At 38.7% G+C, this 13,001-nt stretch overlaps 1 protein-coding gene across 1 annotated transcript; it reads left to right on the forward strand.

Moving 5' to 3' along the window:
* Positions 1-312: 312 nt before the first annotated feature.
* On the forward strand, positions 313-12,638 carry LOC310995455 (galectin-9-like). Its single transcript, XM_083984522.1, has 8 exons — positions 313-439; positions 1,170-1,258; positions 2,859-3,066; positions 5,565-5,684; positions 5,784-5,948; positions 8,187-8,275; positions 11,140-11,296; positions 12,143-12,638. Exons 1-8 carry the CDS (start codon positions 404-406, stop codon positions 12,287-12,289), a joined length of 1,011 nt encoding a protein of 336 aa, XP_083840648.1. The 5' UTR covers positions 313-403; the 3' UTR covers positions 12,290-12,638.
* Positions 12,639-13,001: the final 363 nt, after the last annotated feature.

Genomic DNA, 13,001 nt, shown 5'->3' on the forward strand with positions numbered 1-13,001 from the left:
TTGTAGGCTACTATAGGTGTTTGAGACTGAGTCAAGCATTTCAGTCCACAGAGACAGTAAATGTAGAGAATGTGATATCTGACACAAAGGGAACCTCATAAAATCCAACAGTTTGACAGGCGACCTGTTTATGAGCAGAAATAAAACCTCAGTGAGCTCAGATAGGAAGTTGTAGAGTCTGATGGACAGACTGCAGCCTGGACTGAACCCTGTGTCCGGTATCAACGCTGCTGTTATCAGGCCACTGAGCAAACACCTCCTCCTCCTCTTGTCTGTCCGGTGGAGAAATCGAAACCTATCCGTCGGATAAAGGCGTTCACTCGCAGGGACTCTACAGTAAGTTTCTAAGCCCCATCACTTCCTGCAGAACAGCAGAACCTGCAACACTTCACCCGCTGCATCAATGGCTTTTAATCAGCAGTCTCCGTTTTACAACCCGGTAAGTGTCAAACAAACCTCTGTGCATTATATTTCATTATGTGTGTTCATGTTAATCAGGAAATGGAAACTTCAGTCGCAACAGTTTCCAGCGCGATTCTGCTGCTGTCTGTCTGCCCACAGCAGAGCGTCAACTAACGGACTGAGCTCAGTCTCCCCCCCGGTGTGTCCCCCCCCCAGGTCTGATAAACAGTAAATAAAAAGCGGACTAGATTTGATGTCACCAGGATCTGATCTAGAGTCCGGCTCAGGTTTAGGCTATGTCCTATACGTTACAGTTTTTGCAGAACTATTGTTATTTATGTCTTAAGTCTTATAATAGGCCTAATAATGTGATAATGATGATAATAATAATAAAAAATAATAGAAGAGCTGTGAATCATTAAAAGAAAACACACAATTGTGTGAACTTCTGCTTTCTCAATCTGAAGTTAAACGTAAACGTTGTTTTTGAGGAAGAAACGTTGAGAAACTGTAACATGAGACCGTCTGACGTCATTCTGACTCGAGGGCCGATGGTTTACACTGTAAAAACTAAATAAATCCAGGTAGAATATATTTAAAATAAACTCCATAAATCAACTTGATAGGTGCCAAGATGAAAAGGGATATAAGAAATAAGATGGATACAATACTGTTGTTAAAAAACAAAGAAAGAGTCAACAGCGCCATCCAGCTGTGCAGCAGGTGTAAAAACCAGATGTTACAACACAGAGTCCTGTCGTCTGCAGAGAATCCCCTTCACCGGCTCCATCCATGGAGGTCTGCAGGAGGGGAAGACCATCACCGTCGGTGGGCGAGTCCTACCTGGAGCAGACAGGTGAGTCAGACACATCATCATCGTCATCATCATCATCATCATAGCCTCACTTTACTTCCTGTCTCAGCTGTCACTCGTAACATTTATAGTTCATTATAAAGAAAAAAACAATGTTGTGTTTTTCTTTTCTATTCAACAACTCTCGTCAAAAATAGATCACAACAATAAGAAAATCCTGCTTTTATGTTTAATCAATAATTCATTGTTAAGTGTTAATGTCGCTTTAAGTCCTAATCTTAAGAGAGTTTCCTGATAGAGGAAAAAATGATGTAATTGGTAATAGTAATAATAATAGTTTTATTCAAATTCCAGGTGTATATCAGAACATACACAGCCATATACAGTCACACATACAGAGTCAAACAAACAATATCAACAATAACGATTCAAAGATTTTTATTGTCAGTTCTCTTCTTGTCCAGGACACACAGAAGAATTAGAAATAAATTCCTCTCACACCTAAAATAAATATTATAGATTTTAATTAAATGCTCTAGAAATATAAAATCTAATATAAAATCATATGTACATCATTGGCGGTAATGCAAAAGTGTAGCAAATATTTATGTTAAAGCCCCAGTATGTAACTTATTTGGCTTTTTATTAGCAAAAATCAAACATTGCTTTCATAAATACGTATTTCACTAAAGTGGAATCACACCCGCATACAAATGAAAGCTTTCTGGTACCTTAGAATGAGTTGTTACAAGTCGTTACAAATACATAAGTGGGCGACGCACCGAACCGAGGCGGCCATGTTGCATCGCCATTTTTTACGTTGAGTGGCAGCCTGACCGTAGGTAACCACGGAAACTCAGCGGAGCTGTCGGCTCTAGGAGAAAGTTTTCCAGGTAGCGCCTGTTAAAACTGTCACCACTGTGTAGTGTGAGGAAGGACGGAGGCACTGGTGTTGCATTCAGGTGCAGTCAGGCAGACGGCCGTCGGCAAACCAACCGGATGTCATTTTACTCGATGAGAGAAAGACGGTAAAACAATACCACATCACCATGACAACATATTGTCACGCCTGTATTGTTTTGCCTCGTGCTGGCGGACCACTTGTTTACATAGACGCTTGTTTATCCTGTTACATGCAGTGTCTGTTGTCTGTCTGACGTCTGCCCCATTTCACGTGAATGCAACATCAAGAATACTTTCCGATATGCAACCACACCGCTAGATGGGGGGAATTCCTACATATTATACCTTTAAAGTAAGTCAATAATTGATATAGAAAATAACATAACCAAAAATTGTATAACACACACACAAAGCAATAAAATAAAGTAGAATAAAGGTGAGATCAAGTTTACTATTCTTTTTTGTCTCACTTACCTTTGATCCATGATAAACATAGCAACATTTCTCCCTCTGTGATAATTGAATGATTCATATCAAGGTTTCCTGTTTTATATCCTTGTAAATGAGAGTCATTGGTCATTTATTTAATATTTATGACAATGAGCTGATTTTCCTGGAGCTTTTGACTGCATAATGGACTTCATCAGCCTCAGTTGTTATGAAAATGGATCAATAATTGAGCCTCTTATATAATAAAACACAACATTAGTACATGTGACTGACATGTGTTTCCCTGCAGGTTCTGTGTGAACCTTCAGTGCGGCTCCAGGCCCAACGCCGACATCGCTTTCCACTTTAACCCGCGGTACGACAGTCACCCTGGTTACGTGGTGGCCAACAGCTTGCAGCACGGCAGCTGGGGCAGCGAGGAGAGGAACCAGAAGACGCCGTTACTGGCCGGCGCCGCCTTCACCATCATCTTCACCGTCACCAGGGAAACGTACCAGGTCGGTGCCGGACACACACAGGAGTATAGTAACAACATGATGTTCACATCTGTTTTTATTTAAGATCATGTAAATCCAGATGTGGCTTTATTATATTATTATTATGACTCTGCAACATCTGATTTATTTATAGATGAGTTTAATTCATTCACTGACCAAAGAAAACAAAGAAAGTGCCAAAGCAAAATCTCAAATCTTGAATGAAAACGAGCGTAAAGAAGATATATCTGATATAATCTTCTCTCTCTCTCTCTCACTGATTCTGATGAATAATAAAATAAAGTTAAAGGTATAGTTCAACATTCTGGCAAATTGGCCCATTGCCATAATCCCTATAGTCTTAGCAGTAGGTTCATTACCTTTTTGTCGGTGCAAGCTGTTTTTAGAACGGCAGAGCAGAGCCATGAGCTGCTCAAAGCTACGCAATGGAGGCTCATGGGATTTCTTGGTTTCCCTCATCAAACTCATCAAATACACAATCCAACAACTCCAAAACGCTCTGGTGGACAAGTTGTGACCTGCACATTCACCACGCTATGAGATAATAACACAACGTTACCAGACAGAGTTGTTTTAGAGGGAAATACAGAGACTGCTTGATGGAAAACTGTCCCTGAAGGCAACGTGCATCAGCTGTTTTACATGAGTTTCCCTCTAAAACAACTCTGTCTGGTAACGTTCTGTTATTATCTCATAGCGTGTTGAATGTGCAGGTCACAACTTGTCCACCAGAGCGTTTTGGAGTTGTTGGATTGTGTATTTGATGAGTTTGATGAGGGAAACCAAGAAATCCCATGAGCCTCTGCAGCGTAGCTCTGAGCAGCTCACGGCTCTGCTCCGCCGTTCTAAAAATAGCCTATTGCTAAGACTACAGGGATTATGGAAATGGGCCAATTTGCCAAAATGTTGAACTATCCCTTTAAAATTAAAATGGCTGCAGATCAACACAGCTGCACTTTTCATTGAATTCCCTCGACATTCTGGCTTTAATAGTTTTTTATCAAGTTTATTTTATCAGGACAATACATGTCGGCATTGTTACATACATGCTGCTCTACCTGCTTTTTTAAATCACCCCTCGGGGACTAATAAAGTTCTTTGAATTTGAATATGAATTTGAATTTAATTAAAGTGCAAATCGATGCAGTGTGTCCTTGTTCCTAGTTTTGCTTTTAGGAAACATGATGCATGGTACAACAGGCATGAACAAGCAGTTAAATAAATGCGTAAACTCTGAACAGTGAAGTGGACAGAGATGAGCAAATCGATGGTAATGACTACGAATAAGAATAAAAAACATCAACCAAATCAACAAACAAAAGAAAAAGAATATAAATATGCTTTTAGTTTGTAGATTTTTTCTTTTTAGCCGTAGTTTTGTCTCAGTTTTGGAAACTTTGGAGAGATTTTAGAGAAAGAGAATGTTAACTTGATGGAGTAAAATCAGAAGTCAAGTCAAGGTTTTCTTTGCCATTTATAATAATAATAATACATTTTATTTGTAGGCGCCTTTCTAAACACTCAAGGACACCGTACATTCGTTAATTTGTGCACAAACCAAACAGTCCAGGCACAAGGGAGTCACTCTAATAAGTTAAAGCAGAAGTAAGCGATCCGGTCATTTTGGCTAAGTTCCTGTCAGCCGATGGAGTTAGCAGTCCCCGCCCTCGTCCCTACGTCACCACATTTACGTGCATTCCTTGGCTGCACACACAGAGAGGACCGCCCCTTTATGCCGTTCTCTCTCCTCATTGGATAAAGGTTGTAGGATACAAGGAAAGTTTTCTCCTCGGCTTACAGCAGAGCAGAGTGACTGACAGACCCGTGTTTCAGACCAAACACTCTATATAAGTGATTGCTGTCGGAAGATATAACTATTTAAGACTTATATTAACACAAATATTCCGCTTACTTCTGCTTTAAAATACACAGGAAAATGCAAATCTATAATCTCTAATAAAAAGTACTTGAAACACTATACAAGAAAATAGAATATAGAATAATTATACCACTCTGGCAAAGAGCAAACCTGTTACATTGATTAAAACACATGCACATTGTAAACATGAAGTCATAGGGGGATACTGCACATGTCAGAAAATATATAACCGAGTGACGCACTGCAAAAACTCACAATCTGTCCAAGAATATTTGTCTTATTTCTTGTCAAAATGTCTCATTTCTAGTCAAAACTAATCTCGTTCCACTTAAAATAAGACTCATCACCTAAAAATGAACTTGTTTTTAGATAATTTTTTTGTAATTAGGAAGAAAAACTTGCTCCACTATCAGATTATTTCAAGTGAAAATATGCCTAAAATGAGATTTGTTTTGACCAAATCTTTCTTGGAAAGATATTTGAGTTTTTGCAGTGCGAGTGAGTGGTTACTGCACAAGAGTTATGTGCATGTTAATATTGTATTTCTAAATGATATTATTTAAGTGCCAGATGTTTTTCTTTCTCCCTCTGAACTGCTCTGATGTTCTCTGGTTTGCAGGTGAAGGTCAACGGGCGTCACTTCATGGACTTCAGACACCGCGTCCCCTTCCAGCAGGTCGACACCGTGTCCATCAGCGGGAAAGTTGAAATTTCCTCCATCGCCTTCCAGAGCCCAGTGGTGAGGAACCGAGAGATAAAGAGAGTGAGATAAAGTGGTGTTGATGTGAGAAACACAGAAATCTGAGACATTTTTTTTTTTCTTTCTTTCTGCGGACAGACGGCGTTCCCTGCTCAGCCTGCTTTTGCGGCGCAAGTAGCCTATCCGACCCAGGCCGGCTACCCCACGGGGCCGGCCTTCCCCCCTCAGCCCGGGTTCCCCTGCCAGCCGGGGTTCTTCCCTCAGCCCGGGTTCCCCGCCCAGCCGGGCTTTCCTCCCATGCTGGTGAGTATCAGGTCGTGTGAGGTCGCGGCTCTGCAGACCATGTGTTACACTGCAAAAACTCAAAATCTTACCAAGAATATTTGTCTTATTTCTAGTCAAAACAAAACTAATTCTACTTAGAATAAGACTCATCACATTAAAAAGCAGCTTGTTTTTAGACATGTTTTAGTCCTTTCAAGCATATTTTCACTTGAAATAAGTAGAAAAATCTGATAGTGGAGCAAGTTTTTCTTCCTTATACAAGCACAAAAAACCTACTTTCACTGGCAGATTTTTCTACTTATTTCAATTGAAAATTTGTTTGAAACGAGTGGAAATTATCTGAAAACAAGTAAATTTTTAGGTGATGAGTCTTATTTTAAGTGGAAGGAAATTAGTTTTGACTAGAAATGAGACATTTTGACAAGAAATACGACAAATATTCTTGGCAAAATTTTGAGTTTTTGCAGTGTAGAGACGCTTCTCTGTGTGCACGACACCAAGGCCTCGTTCACACCACGCCACTGCAAATCAGACTTTTATCAAATCCAAATTGTATCTAGTTGCTCTCATGTTACAGATTGATTTTAAAATTCTTGCTTTAAAGTGTTAAAAGAAGTTATTAACCTGTGATCAGTGGACGAGCATTTACTGAGTGTTTGATGTTTTGTTTGTACAGTATTTCTTTGTTACTCCAGCTTCACAATGTGTTTGAGTCTCTGTTTTTAATTCCTCCATGTTTCTACAGTATCTGTAAAGCACTCAAGGTACAGAACAGACAATAATACGTTGTCATTGCAGCAGTGCCTCCAGAAAACCTTCACAAACCACCAAAGTGCAGAAACACTAGAGACTCCAACAACCAGCTCTCAACAGTTTACTTTGACTTTAACAATCCGTCTTAGTCGAGTTAAAAGTTCAAACTGCTCACATTCTCATTTCCTATCAATCAATCATTCAAACTTTATTTCCGTATCGCTTTTCACACAATTAAAAAAGCAACACAAAGTGCTTTATTTAATAGAAACACCCAACCTCCCCTAAAATATGACATAGAACAAAACCAGGGAATGTGTTGTCAGAGCAGGAACTGAACAGAGGAAATGATGGAATGACGTTCACAAGATACAGAGAAAAACGTTTATAACAAACAAAGTGTAAAAGTAACAATAATAACCAACTAAAACTGGTAGATATTAAAGGAGTAAAACCATAAATATAAGCGGTGATGTTAAAAAGAAAATAAGGATAAATGCGGGTTGGAAAAGTAGAAGAAATAAATACATAAATAACAAAAAACAATAAAAACAGACTAAAATACACCGCAACACTGATTATGTATTCATGTGGCTCAGTGTTGTATGTTGACAGAGTGTGAAGATGAATGTTACAATAAAGGCATTCTATTCTATATAGGAAGTACAATAACAAACAATACATAAAAGAAGAAGTGAGACCTAAAGGTTCAATAGGTCTTTTGTTTGCTTTCAACGCTCTCTGCTGCTCTCAGGACTGTCTGCTCCACAGACCATAATAATCACATGGTAATTGTTCTGACCCTCTGGTGTTAATTAACCACAACCAGAGGAGAGTTCATAGCGTAAAACCAAATCTGATAGACACTGACAGTGTTGGGCAAATTACTCTGGAAAAGTTATTTAGTTACCGACTAATCTAATTACTATTTTAGAAATGATAATGTTACGTTACTCTGTTACTGAAAAAGTAATCAGCTTATGTCCAACACTGCTGATAGGTAGCTGCAACCAAGACCAGCAAAAGCTCTAAAAACTACAATTTTTGCTCTCGAGTCCAGAAATGAGACTTAAAACTCAGTCAGTCTTGATGTGGACGTCGTTAACTCGTCATTTAATCTGTGTAGGTTTCGAGGTCGGCCACATACAGCAGAACACTACACAGGGTTGCATCAATAAATGATCAATAATCATGATATGACATTATGATATGTAAGTAAATTCTGCGTACCACTACTGACCTAGGGAGCTGTCTTGTATTGTCTGTGTACTGTTATGTTGTGTGTCTGTTTGTATTTTTTATTTTTTATTTTATTTTACTTTATTTTTTGTGTTTTATGTTTTATTTGAACATGGATTATATTGTATGAGACATAAATTGCATTGATACATTGTAAAGAGATGTTGTATGGACCCCAGGAAGAATATCTTTGGCATTGCCAGAGCTAATGGGGATCTGAATAAATCAATCAATCATTACCTGTGACTCTCCGTCTCTGTGCAGACTGTCCCGTACACCAGTGTGATCAGTGGAGGGCTGTCGCCCGGCAGGACCATCACCATCCAGGGGACGATTCACCCCAACGCCTCAAGGTCTGACTTCTACTTTACACCTCAACCCAACTCTCACTTTACTTATATAGAACATTTAAAAACAACCTCAGCTGCTCAAAGTGCTGCATGAATACAACATAATGCAGTGCCAGCAAATATAAATAACAGTAGACACTAAATCAAGGTAAAAATACAAATCAAAACCCAGTTAAATATAAAATATCATCATCATCAACTTGTATTTGTACTGATTGAACTGAACTATGCACAGATGTTGTACATTTTGTTTATTACACACAGTAACTGGGACAAAATGTATATTGTTTAACATTTATTTTGAAGTTTCATATAATAATAATTGTATTAATAATGGGTGTTAATAGAATAAAACTGCAGGATTTATTGGTGACAGACAGAAAATCAAACAAAGTGATTTAAGTTGATTGTTTTTGTTCATTAAAGCTCCAATCCTCCATTTATTAAATGAATAACTAGAGTTATTCGTTTGACTCCCTGATGAACGCTTGATGCCGAAACACATCGTAGTCATTTTAAACATGTCATTGTGACAATGCCAGATTAATTAAAGGCATTTTTATTTACTCAAGAGAGTGCCTTGGAGTATTTCTTTGTTTTTCCGAATAACTAGAGTAATTGAGCAGAGATTCTGGTATTCATGGCATATGGCAACAATTAGAGTACCGTATTGACCAACAGTATTTTTTCAGTCGAAAAAAGTCTGAAAAAGATTAACTCATGTGTCAGAACAACAACAGTCTCAGTTCAGATCAGTGGGCGCTGCTGCTGCAATCTACCAGTTGTTATTTCACTGATACTGAAAACATGACTTTAAAAAGACTACATTTTTCTCTGATTTTGTCTTTAAAAAAGTATTTTTCCAAAAACAGGCCTTGAAAAGGGGGGGTTGTCTTATATTCGGGTCAGTACGGTAACTATTGTCCAATCTGCCTGTGATTTAATTTCACTTTCCAGCAGCAGATGACAAACACTGATGATAGTTTTCCTCTGGATTTCTGTGGAAGTGAAGGAGTCATGTGACGTGTGATGTCACTTACAGGAAAACCAGGAGTATGTTGGATTCTGTAGCGGGAACAGCCTGGTGAAACTTTCTCCTGCATGTTGAAAATGAAGAAAAAAACAACAACAAAGCATGTGGTGACATGAAACATCAGGGACAGGAAGTGACTGGCGTGTTTCCAGATTGTGAGGAAAGATTTGTTGGATAAAAAAACAAAAACAGAACAGAAGAAATCCTTCAAACTGCCAAACACAGTTTCTTCTGTTTGTCCAATTTATGACATTTGCAGCTAAACTCTTAATTTGATATCTGCAGGCGTTGGGCGGAGGCCTTCGGGGATGTGCAGGGAAAAGAGACAGAGAAAGAGAGAAAAGAGGCGGCTGTGATGAAACACAACCCTGAAAACACACGATTTTACAATCAGATAAAAAGACTGAGTCAAATTTGAGTATAAAGAGATACCAGGGTAGAAAATGACATTTTTTCCGTGAAGTTTCCTCCCACTCAGATTATATAACACATCTGCTTTTTGTCTTTTTAACGCCAGGATTCACTGAGGAACACTTGAATGTGTTTTAAATTGAGCATTTGAGTCTCTAAGTCATTCATCATCATCATCATTTGTTGTTGAAAGTGAAGTCGAGATGTTCTGACTCTTACTTTGGAAAAAAAACAAAAAAACACCGGATCCTTCACTTCCTGTAACACAACTGCATGGATATTGTTCAGTAGACCCACCCCCCCGCCCCGGCCTGGTTAAGCCAAAACTGTCTCCAGTTTTAATGGATGGTTGAGCCACATGCCACATGGCTGAGTCACATGGTTCGACTCCCCACTGTTTCCTGCTCCGTCTTTCCTCTCGTCTCCTCCAGCCCCCGTCTTATAAAAGGTGCTAAATTACTTTTTTCCAATCCGACAACATAAAAATACAGAATAAGTTTGCATGTTCATGTCCCTCCCTCCCTCCCTTACTATCCCGGAGAATCTGAAACACAAACTAGCTGAAGCAATGCTGAATAAGCTGAAGAAATCATTGAAACAAAGTTGAATTAGCTGAAGAAATGTTGAAAAAGTATGACGCTAAAGCTGAAACATATAACTTGAAGATTAATGCCTTTATGAGGACGAAAAGCAGTAGAAATGTTAAAAAGGTAGAAGAAAATGCAAAAATCCTGCATGTTTAAGATGTTTAACAGTTGAAGAGTTGAAATCTGCAGCTAGCCGAACAGGAAGGAAAACTGATGAACCAGCAGTAACATATAGCTGAAGCAACAAGTGACAATAGATTAAAAAGTAGGAACATGTACTGTAGTGTGTAGAGTGCAGGCGAGTGCACCCGGACCTGTTTGTGTTCATTTTCAATTTGGATTTGTGCAGTTTGTGTTGTTTTTCACATTTCTTTGATACCCATAACCATCTATAAACTGGGAGAATAGTGATTTCAGCTCCCTCAGAAATTGTAACATGATGCAGCATTTATCTTATTGTTTTTTTCCACTGGACGTGTGTGTGTGTGTGTGTGTGTGTGTGTGTGTGTGTGTGTGTGTGTGTGTGTGTGTGTGTGTGTGTGTGTGTGTGTGTGTGTGTGTGTGTGTGTGTGTGTGTGTGTGTGTGGGAGAAACTTCCTAAGTATAAAGTATGAGGCGTCTTACGATCAGAGGGGCCAAAGGAAGAGCATTAGAGTGGTGTTTGGGAAGGGGAGTGTCCCCTGCTGCGGGGTGAGGGTTGTACTGCAAGTTTAACTCCAGAGACTCTGCAGGGAAGTTTCCTGCAGCTTCTACTCCTCTACGTTACCTGTTGTCTGCTGTTTGTGTTGACGCCATCCTCCTCTTCCTTCTCCTCCTCTGTGTGTTTGTCCTCTCAGGTTCCACGTGAACCTGTGTTTCCAGTCGGGCATCGCGCTGCACTACAACCCTCGGTTCAGTGAGAACACGGTGGTGAGGAACACCAAGCAGTGGGAGCAGTGGGGCTCCGAGGAGCGAGGCGGGGGCATGCCTTTCCGCCAGGGGCAGCCGTTCTCGGTACGAACACCAGCAATGAACATTATTAAAGAACACACATCTCTCTCTCTCTCTCTCTCTCTCTCTCTCTCTCTCTCTCTCTCTCTCTCTATCTATCTATCTATCTATCTATCTATCTATCTATCTATCTATCTATCTATCTATCTATCTATCTATCTATCTATCTATCTATCTATCTATCTATCTATTGGTAACACTTCATAATAAGTACACACTATTACAAGCATTAGTTAAGCATTAAATATTGAGTTCATCAGTTATAACACATGAATATTCATTAGTATGTCGTTTATAAACACAGTTAAAATGTTTTATTCATCATTGATGAGCACTAACTGTATTTATAAAGTAGTTAAAGTATAACGTTTATATATATGTATATAATAGTGTGTACTTATTAAAAAGTCTTATCTATCTATCTATCTATCTATCTATCTATCTATCTATCTATCTATCTATCTGTAACGCTTTATAAGTAGCATGAAATACTTTCATTCATTTTCAATTCTTCATTTATAACACATGAATACTCATTAGTATGTAGTTTATAAACACAGTTAAAAATGTTTTACTCACCATTGATAAGTCTGTAGTTATAAACTACATACTAATGAGTATCCATGTGTTATAAATGAAGAATTCAGTATTTATTAATGCTTTACTAATGCTTAATAGTGTGTACTTATTATAAAGTGTTACCTATCTATCTATCTATCTATCTATCTATCTATCTATCTATCTATCTATCTATCTATCTATCTATCTATCTATCTATCTATCTATCTATCTATCTATCTATCTATCTATCTATCTATCTGACCGTGTTGTCGTGTCTCTGTCTTCCAGTTGACCATCTGCTGTGAGAATAACTCCTTCAGGATCGTGGCCAATGGGAAGCAGGCTCACACCTACCGGCACCGCGTCACTCCGCTCCATCAGATCTCCAGTCTGCAGATCGAAGGAGACGTCACCCTGAGCCAGGTGCTGGTGTGAAGGACCTGGACCCGGACCTGGACCTGGACCTGGACCTGGACCTGGACCTGGACCTGGACCTGCAACACCTGGACCTGCAACATCTGGACAGCTCAACTTCAGTGTCGCCATAAAACCACAGCAGCTCCTGCATTTACCAGTAAATTAAGGCCAGTTTTGGTGTTTTAATGGATGTCACATATTTACCTTCACCCCACAATAATCTCTTTTTTATTATCATTTTTATTTTTTTTTAGGTCAAACATAGAAACATCTGGATTACACATGTGGATTGTGCACTGTTGTGAAACTTGCTGTTTAATCACTGTTGCTTTTGAAACTATGAATTATTAAACTTGTCACAACAGGTGTTAAAGGTGTGATGAACTGTTTCCTGCTTAAAATCTGATTTTTAACAGACCAAGCAGCCGCTGTAGAAAACTAGGTTTTAAACAAGAAAATGTCAAACTTTTACTTTTATGATTCATAACTACAATAGAAATTAATACATTTTCAGTGAGTTTACAGCAGTTTGTAAGAAAGCAGCTTTTCTACATGCCATTCATTTCTAAACTGTGTGAAAAACAATAACTTTCTTTTGTCATTTATTACATTTCAGGGTCTATTTATGAAGAATTTTAAGTATTTTCAATGCAAAAAAAAGAAAAGAACAATGAATCCAGCTGCCAATAGACGTGAGAATCCACCACTGGGAATAAAAAAAAAAATAGAG

The sequence above is a fragment of the Trachurus trachurus genome, assembly GCF_905171665.1.
Source record: "Trachurus trachurus genome assembly, chromosome: 13".
NCBI lineage: Eukaryota > Metazoa > Chordata > Actinopteri > Carangiformes > Carangidae > Trachurus > Trachurus trachurus.

Bases quoted from the DNA above. Each gene is read 5' to 3' on its own strand.
- LOC310995455 (XM_083984522.1), top strand. From the start codon at position 404: ATGGCTTTTAATCAGCAGTCTCCGTTTTACAACCCG. The intron at 8,276-11,139 runs GTCTGACTTCTA...TTGTCCTCTCAG, and splicing joins ATTCACCCCAACGCCTCAAG to GTTCCACGTGAACCTGTGTT. The intron at 11,297-12,142 runs GTACGAACACCA...TCTGTCTTCCAG, and splicing joins GCCAGGGGCAGCCGTTCTCG to TTGACCATCTGCTGTGAGAA.